An 8,695-nucleotide genomic window follows, 5' to 3' on the forward strand; every position below is an offset into this window, starting at 1 on the left:
TTGAGACGGCTGGGCCAGCGCTGATTGGCCTCTGATCAGGGGCGAGTTAAGAATCAGGACCAACGTCTTGTAGTGGGAACTCCCATTTGCAAGAAACTTCTGAGAAGACTCAAATGGCAGTTATTTTTGAGAGAGAGAAAGGAAACTGGTAAAGGTTTTGTTTAGGGATTTTTTCCCCTAATGTTATATTATACAGCACCTTAGTGCTTTGTACAGCACTTTGGTCAGCTCAAGCTGTTTAAATGTGCTCTAAAAATAAGCTTTACTTACTTACATGCTACAATAAACCATGCACTACTTCACCGTCACTGGCATTGTCTGGCTCTCTGAATTATCTGTTATTAGCCTAAGAGGAGGAGAACTAGCTACAAGTCTCATTAAAATAACAGGCTAGCATGAAGGTTTATCAGTTCCTTTAAAAAGGAAGCCATGTCGTCCAGTTCCTGTTTTTCAAAACAGTTAGCTTTATAACCCAAACCACATTGGCAGATTAGCTGCTGAATGTAAATCTACAGTAGAAGAAGCTACAATTTGGATGCATCCCTCATCTTTACCAGTACTTCAATGTTAACAGATGGTCTGGTTGTGCAAATTGCCCTTTTATTTAGGAGTTCTACAACAAAGATTCAGATTTGTTGTGGAATTTGACTGCCAAACTATTATTATTATTACTATTATTATTCCTTTCCATACTGGCTGTGACCTGACCTCTTCCTAGTGCGACTGTACTGTGAAGTTCAGCTGAAGCCAACATGAGGCTTCAGCGGTCTGAGTTAGCCAAATAGAGTAAGTTGGTCTTTTCAGTACATAATTCCCTCGTTGTGCTTTCTCAAACAACATTTCTTTAGTGAGGTGTTTGGGAGATATTTCCTTGTGGCTGTACCACAACACAAGCGACCAAAAAAAACAGATAGTCAAGACTGAAGATTTGACAAACTCAGAATGCTGAAGCCTTGTATGTGGAGTCATGTCACAAGGGGATTACGTAATGGCCAGTGTGGGGAGGAGGAATGATTATTAAAACCGTAGGCCCAAAAATGCCTAAAAAGTCACCTTATTAATTTAAAAGAGGTCAGTCCACAGCAGGAAATTGACTAACGGGTTGATTTGGTCTTAGTCAACCAAGATTTTAGTTGTTTACAAATTTTTTATGCATTTTCATGCTCAATGGTGCATTTCCCAGACACTGATGAGCCCATCTCTGGTAAACACAAAATTTAAAATGGTACCTTTGCTGCATTCTTTGTGGAGAAACTCAAAATGACAGATGTGACGAATTAATCGACTAAGAAGTTCTTTACTTGAGGATAGCACTAATTTAGACAGACTTGGAAAAAAAACAACCAAACCTATTCTTTAAACCTTGTTTCCACAGTAGCCATGCTGTCATACTGTAATACTGACCCAGTGTTGGGCTGCCAAGTCCTCCAAAGGCACCAGAACCAAGGGCTCCCAGTGGGGTGAAGGGTGGGGACCGGCCGTACGGATCTTAAAACACAAATACAGGTAAACGTCAAATATTCTGTGATTATATTAATGTTAATTTCTACACAGCCCTTCTGAAATGTCTTCAGACAGATGGACTGTGCAGACTTGATTTCCAATCATTTATGAAGGGTCAATGTAAAACCTGGAGTGGGTGAATCAAAGTGACAGGCATTGGTTGTGGTGTACAAATGGCATTCAGATGCGTCTTTTGAAGCTGCTCTTACCCAAGTGTGCAGTTGGTGCGAGGAAAGAGGAGTGTGGCGCTGACGGAGAGATGAAAGGAGCCGAGGACAGATTGACTGCCCCTGAGGGAAAGACAAAAAAGGAAAAAGAGAAGGAAAGAAAAATGTCACAACATATCAAATCAAGTGCAACAAGCTACTCACACACTAACACTATGTGCAGTAAATCAACACAGCAATGCTGTCAAACCTCAGAGATGTGAGGACAGTTGGTGAGAGAAGGAATCAATGAGTTATTCAAGAAATAAGTTAAAATCCTGTGAGCAGATGTGAAATATTAATAACACAAGACTAAGGAAAGAAATATTCAAGACATCTTTTTAGTCACATAGCACATTATACAACTTCGAGTTGTGGAATCGACAATAAATTCACATTCTGCGAGGTGTTCTTAAGAGACAAAAAATGTTTAGGCATGCACCTGCAGATGAGAACAGACTGGGAGGTCTGGTCAGATCATGAGAGTGAGGCAGGGCTCCTCCCATGGGCCCCAGGGGGCCCCCAGCTCCAGGAAGACGGGCCAGCAGGTCACTACGGAAGTCCAACTTGTGAGGATCAGCCTGCATCAGCTGAAAGAGATGGGAACAACCAGTTAACCACGTATTCAAAAGGGGTCACAACACTTTCAATCTCTCAATTTAAATCAATTTTATTTACCACGTTAGGGGTTTTGTTATCTCAATATAATAAAATTTACAATTGAGGATTTTACAACACGTGATTTCAACAACAAGCGCATACCTTCACTTTTTTCTGATGGCTTAGAATCATCCAGGCCACATATACATGCATAGCACACCACTTTCCTGGTTTCTGCACAGCACAAAAAACACAGGGGTTTACTATGTTATTCCATGAATTTTGCATGTACACCTTTAAAGCCTTTGCACAGAGTCACACAGGTGTTCTTCCTTTGTTTAGAAATATTACGTTCAGACGCTACACACGGTTGGTGTTTTCCAGCTGGAGATAAGGTTACCCACTGGAGCTCAGTATAAAGTTTGGGAATATAAAAAAAAAGTCAGTGAAAAATGCATAAGCAAGGATACAAGGAAATCATGGAGGACAGGACAACCACATTCATTATATTCAGGAGAATTGCTGGCTTCTGAAATATCTAACTGAGTGTGCAAGGGCAGAGCATAGACCAGTAGCAGTCAAGATTACAAGTGAGATAAGTGCAAAGAGTGAATGAAGCAGTGACGAAGTAAAACAGGCTGAAGGTTTTAAGGAGAGATTAAAAAAAAAACATCAGTTTTTTGCTTACATTACTGATTTTCAACGATGTCCCAAATGGATCAGTTAGCTATGAGAAAACAGAAGTGTAAAAACACTTTTAATCCACATGTCTCTCTCTCTTAATTAGGAAAAGCTGTGCTTTCTTTACTGCACTGACTAGGCCCATGTTGCAGCACATCCTAGCCTAAACTTTGGTCAGTACAGTCCTATGCAAACATGGAGGACATGATCATGCAAACTTTAGGTCCTAAGTAAACACGTTGTCCTTACCCTGGGGTCTTTGGGCTGCAGGTGGTGAGGCACAACCCCAAGTCGTGCCGTTATATCAGGACCCGCTCCCTGAGGGACAAGAGGCTGTCAGACACATGGCACAACAACACATGAGCCATAACCATACTGATCTACCACTACTTAATATGTGATGTGATTATTTTACTCTATCAGTGCTATTTTTCAAATTCTGGAATCACTTTTTCCAAAGTAAGGATAAGAGTTTACAAAGGTAAAGTCATTATGGAGCCTTGCAGGACCCCTTCTGTGATAAATGACCCTCCAGTGCTTGTACTATTGTCCGGGAAGTCCTAATCGTTTCATTAGTGTTTTTCCAGTGTGGGCGATCAAATAAGCGGTCACTTTGACCCAGAAAATAATTACACCACGTAATGGTGAGATTTTTCCTGACAACGTGATTTCTAGTTGCTGCCCAGGAACGAGTAATACAAACATGTAGGAAGAGTTGTTTTTTTTCCCCTCACCTTTGGCTGAAATGCTCCTTGCAAGGAACTGAAAGGCCCAGTGGGAGGAATCACAGGCTGGATACTCGGCACTGAGGGCGGCGGGTACTGTGGGAAGAACTACAATCACACACACACACACACACACAGACAGACACACAGACAGACACACACACACACACACACACACACACACACACATATAGCTTAGTGACCAGTGAGCAGCTCTACATCAATTAAATCAATGTACTTTCTTACACTTTCGCGTTTTAGTTGTGTTTCAAATGATTAAGATCCTAAAGCTAGAGCTAAAATACATTCTCAGCCTCGTTGTTTTATAATATAACATACTAATCTGTAAATTATCCCCACCAACATAATCAGTAAGATTACACAAAGTACTCACAGGGTGTCGGTACAGTCCGTCCATTTTGCCTGCATACTTATCAAACTAAAAGACAAAAGCAGTGTGTGGGTTAAAACATCTAAAAAAAACTGAACACGGTCCACATTCCAGCCACATTGGAATTTAAAGTACAACACAGATGTTCAGCATAACAACAGAGAGCATCTCACCAGAGGCGGTGCGGTTGCTGTGGGGTGCAGGAAGGGCGTGAAGTGTTGGTGCGTGTGCGTGTGTTGGTGCTGGTGGTTGTGGTGATGAAACTGGAAGGCCAGAGGCGGGATGCTCGGCTGGTTCTGAGACGTCCGGCCCGATGAACCGGGTCGGGAGTTTGATGCTGATGGACCACCAGGAGTGGAGAGGCCCGCAGCTGCTCCATTATTTTCAGACCCTGGGACGCTGCGTCTGCCCTCGCGCTCTTGTGAATTCAAGAAGTGGGAGTTTAAGTTTTGACGCAGTAATTCTTGGTCTGAAGTTGAGGGAAAAGAAAGGGAGAGAAAAAAATGTAAGTGAATTATTAAAAATATAATAAAAATAGTACCACCGATTTGCTCTTAATTTTAAGCATAAAATGTAGAGCCCGACCAAAAGCCCGAGGATTCTAAAGGCTGATATCGATTGAAATATTTGATTATTTAAAAATCCGATATATCGGCCAATACATTTTTTTTTTTAATCCAGAAACATGTAACAAAACATAAACAGATCTTCCTAACATAAGTTATACATACATACATACATACATACATACATACATGCATACATGCTCAGACCACAGTTCAAGAACATACAACTTCCTCAACACCCCAGACAACCGCCAGAGGAAGTCTGGGTTTGGTTTATTTCAGTAACAAATTAGTCATTGTGTTTCGTGAACCGGCTGAAACAGACCAACAGACTGTTACAGCAGTGAAACGTAGCATTCCTGCTGACTGTACCTGCTGCTGTTGAGTGGCCAGGACCTTGTAGCAGAGGTGGAGGGGGGGGGAGGCCAGGTGAAGATGCGAACAAGGCCCCAGAGTTGGCTCGGGATGGGGGTCGGTGGGGCCCTGAGGCTCCTGAGCCCCTCATGTAGGGCAGCGACACACTGGTGGAGGGAGTCGGGGGGCGCATGGAGGATGAGGAAGAGGCAACAGATGAGGCAGATGGGGGAGGTTTGACTGGGGTGTTGTTCCTGAAGAAAGAAAGAATAGATAATGTTTCACGGATTAACAACTAACCGTAAAGAGATACGTATTAAAAAGACAAAACAAAGGAGTAATAAATAGGTGCTCATAATAAACACACCTGTTGATGTTGTAGATGGAGTGAGCTCGTCCAGGCAAAGTGTGGAAAGGTTTGGGTTTGGTGAGTGGCGGGCTGCCGTTGTGGCGACTGCCGTTCCCGTTGAACGGGCTGGACCTGGGGAGCGTGCCCGAGGCGGTGATCGGGGGAGGCAGGCAAGAGAAGGGCACCGAAGAGGCAGAAGAAGAAACAGGCTCTGGGACATGCTGCTCCAAGCTTTTCTCTTGACTTCGCTCTAGGCCAGATACTCTCGGGGTCACCATCAACCGTGAGACACCACCACAACGGGCCGGCAGAGGCGGGCAGATTTTGCCCATGGATGTGCCCATGTTTGAGGGGGCAGGCTCCACAACTGAAGAACAAAAGACCAGTCAGCATTTTGCCTTTCCTGCACATTACAGTATAGAGTGACAGGGTTACGGGTGAGAATATGCAACATTTAAAGAGAGGGACCAAAAACCCCGATTGTGAAATAATGCTTTAGGTTTGGAGGATTCACAGGTTCACATTTTGAATCTTAATACATTTCCAAAGAAAGGGACCAAATCCCTAAAACACAGAGGAAAGCTGGGAAAATATGAAAATGCTCATTACTGTCTAAACCAACACCAAAGAAAAACAACTCATCTCTTGTGCCATATCACCCCAGTGTACAGCACAGTGTATTCTGATCCTTTATTGGTAGATAATTCAGCGCTAGTGTCCTTTTTGAATCAAATGAAGAAGAATCCGGGGTACGACAGGAGTTTTCTGTTAAGATCTAAATATAGACATGTGAGGCCCCATTGACTGACACATCAATTCACTTTCATGAATGTAATCGTACCTTTCCTCGTGCTGACTGTGAAGACTGGGTCCATGTCGTTGTCGGAGGCCTAGATGGGGGTAAGAAACGGAGATTTCATTTATACTCATCGTATTAATCAGCTATTTCTTGTACTGTACAGGCAGGGTTTTGCCAGCCATTGAACAACTTTGGCAATGCGCCTAAGCGTATGAACCATACACTGTATAAAATTGTATGAACTCAAAAAATCAACGTGGAGACGGGACATCTGGACGAGGTGACGCATGGGACATGCGCCCGTTGTTTTTACAGTGTGGCACAAACATGACACACCCCTACACCAACGCAAGCTGCACACAGAAGGGCAGCTGCAGCCGTTAGCGAGTGTGCGGTGGAGAGAGAGAGAGAGAGAGAGAGGGGAAAAAGAGAGCTAGGTGTGTTTGTCATGAGTATGAAGTGAGTAGTAACATTATAGCTGTGAAAGTACAAGTGTAGTCTATGTAAAATGTATCTGTTGGTGAATAAATGCTACAACTCTTCAAGACCCAAGCTAAGTTCCTGTGTCTTCCTTGCTACCTGCTAGTTAAAAAGGGGGATTAGCCACGGAGCTAGCGGCAACTTCAGCAGAGGCTCACTTCAGGTTAGGTGATATGGAGAAAGTCTAATATCACAACATTTTTGACCTGATACCTTGATGTCGATACAGCAACGATATTGTAGCAGTCTTGACTATCGGTGCTTTCACAAACTATTTACAAAATGAGATGTTTGATAAATAATCATCAGTAATGTGGATACAATAACTAACTGGGTAAAGGCCAATAATAGTAAGTTCAGAAAATGACATAACTTTTCTGTAATGCAGCCTTTAAAACCAGGAAAAGACAACACTTATGCCATTTTATGATATCCAAAATCTGAGATGATGTCTAGTGTCATATCACGATATCAATATAATATCGGTATACTGCCCAGCTCCAGGCTCACTAAGGGCGGCAAATGGTCGCAAGGTTGCACGCCAGTGGGTGTGTCACTAACTGGTTCATTTGTGTGACGTCATGTTGTTGTTGTTGTTGTTGTGTTCCTGCAAATATCACAAGTAGACTTTATATTTCACAGTAACTTTTTCCCGTCAGATGGTTTACAGATCTTGACATTTCCAACCTTACTTGAAGGCAGCATGATGGAGAAAGAGAAGCGACGGAGCAGCTGTGCTCTGTTGTTGCAGAAAACAGTCGTCCGTTACACAAACTCCACCCCTATTCAAAATGGATGGGCAGACCTGCGTTTTCGCCGCACCTTCTAAGGACCGACGTGAAAACAAGCTGACTTGGGGTGGGCTGACCTTTAAGGTGGACCAACGAGTCTCGTTATAGTGACAAAGTGCTCCTCCAAGTTTTGCTTTAGTGATCTCTCCCTCGCTGCAACCGACAACTACTAAACTAGCTTAAATTTGCAATGACGCCATTAAATGAGCAAATGAACTTGAACGTAGAACCCGGCTGTATTAATATCGTATAAAGTGTGACAATCCATTACGTGCCCAAACCAATTAATAAAAGTAGCTTAAAAAATGTCAAAGAGAGGAACTGAGTTTATCTTGTTGTGTTTCTACTCCAACAATGTTACGTGCGTGACGTGCAAACTGTGTTACATGCAACACATTCATGGCCTAATAACAAAAGCATGACATTTATATTGATAAGATAACAAGCAGCACACACCTTGTCTCCTGTATCACTCTCGGTGTCACACTGAAAGAAGAAACAGAAAAAACAAACATCCATCGGAATATTTCATGTAGTTTTCGACCAGTTTGCAGAAATGCTGCAGTGTTGCAGGACATTTATACATCAGAGCATTATGTTCACTATGATATTAGAAAATAAACTTACAATGTAGCCAGTCTCCAAAGGGTGTCCCTTAAAAAGAATATAGTATTTAAAATAGGTTTTAAATAAGAATAAATAGAAGAATGTATATTAATTACAGCGATTGAACTTTAAAAAAAGTTAAAATATGCCCACATAAAACTAAGGAATCACCCTGCACTAACAAAAACACCCTTGAATAAAAGGTGTTGTAAACCTGTATTACTGGCTTTTTTTTTTTTTAATGGCAATGGTAAATACAGGTTAGCAGTGCAATAGAAATGTTGACATAGCTATTTGATGAGGAATTAGCGCAAGATCTAATGTGACAAGACGAAGGTGGATCCAACCAAAGCATACAGGCACAGTAGAGTCCTAACTCCTCGACTCACCTCTATCTTTCTCCTCTTGTTTCTACTCTTCCAACAGCTGCTGGAGTAGCTGTGAGGAGCTCCTTCCTCCGGCTCTGACAGCGGCCCTCCACCATTCTCCTCCGGCCCTCTCTTCCCCTTGTTCCTCCTTCCCAGCATATCAGTGCGCTGACTGGGCTTCAGAGAGCAGTCCATCTGATAACGAGAGAAAAATCTGTGTTTATATGTTCAGCAATAAGCATGGATGTGTGTTACTGAGGGCAAAGACCATATGCT

The 8,695-nt window shown here is 42.6% G+C and overlaps 2 protein-coding genes across 10 annotated transcripts in view; both read right to left on the reverse strand.

Annotated features, from left to right (window-relative positions):
* The window catches only part of fbrs (fibrosin), a 16,688-nt gene that overhangs the window by 4,678 nt on the left and 3,315 nt on the right, over positions 1 to 8,695 (reverse strand). For 2 of the 8 annotated variants that reach the window (XM_034859569.1, XM_034859575.1), the window contains exons 2-16: positions 8,441 to 8,614; positions 8,073 to 8,099; positions 7,902 to 7,931; positions 6,217 to 6,265; positions 5,394 to 5,742; positions 5,045 to 5,280; positions 4,280 to 4,575; positions 4,110 to 4,154; positions 3,725 to 3,823; positions 3,240 to 3,323; positions 2,998 to 3,036; positions 2,472 to 2,543; positions 2,152 to 2,299; positions 1,713 to 1,793; positions 1,405 to 1,488 (exon numbers count right to left, since the gene is read on the reverse strand). In XM_034859569.1, coding sequence (XP_034715460.1) covers positions 1,405 to 1,488; positions 1,713 to 1,793; positions 2,152 to 2,299; positions 2,472 to 2,543; positions 2,998 to 3,036; positions 3,240 to 3,323; positions 3,725 to 3,823; positions 4,110 to 4,154; positions 4,280 to 4,575; positions 5,045 to 5,280; positions 5,394 to 5,742; positions 6,217 to 6,265; positions 7,902 to 7,931; positions 8,073 to 8,099; positions 8,441 to 8,614 — 1,813 coding nt within the window. The remainder of the gene's footprint in view (positions 1 to 1,404; positions 1,489 to 1,712; positions 1,794 to 2,151; positions 2,300 to 2,471; positions 2,544 to 2,997; positions 3,037 to 3,239; positions 3,324 to 3,724; positions 3,824 to 4,109; positions 4,155 to 4,279; positions 4,576 to 5,044; positions 5,281 to 5,393; positions 5,743 to 6,216; positions 6,266 to 7,901; positions 7,932 to 8,072; positions 8,100 to 8,440; positions 8,615 to 8,695) is intronic. The other 6 variants (XM_034859577.1, XM_034859570.1, XM_034859574.1 and 3 more) reach the window with 5 other exon arrangements.
* The window catches only part of msl1b (MSL complex subunit 1b), a 23,741-nt gene continuing 18,890 nt past the window's right edge, over positions 3,845 to 8,695 (reverse strand). Inside the window, exon 10 of one of the 2 annotated variants that reach the window (XM_034859661.1) lies at positions 3,845 to 3,904. The gene's annotated coding sequence lies outside the window, so the exon portion shown is untranslated. The remainder of the gene's footprint in view (positions 3,905 to 8,695) is intronic. The other variant, XM_034859662.1, reaches the window with a different exon arrangement.

The sequence above is a fragment of the Etheostoma cragini genome, chromosome 21, assembly GCF_013103735.1.
Source record: "Etheostoma cragini isolate CJK2018 chromosome 21, CSU_Ecrag_1.0, whole genome shotgun sequence".
NCBI lineage: Eukaryota > Metazoa > Chordata > Actinopteri > Perciformes > Percidae > Etheostoma > Etheostoma cragini.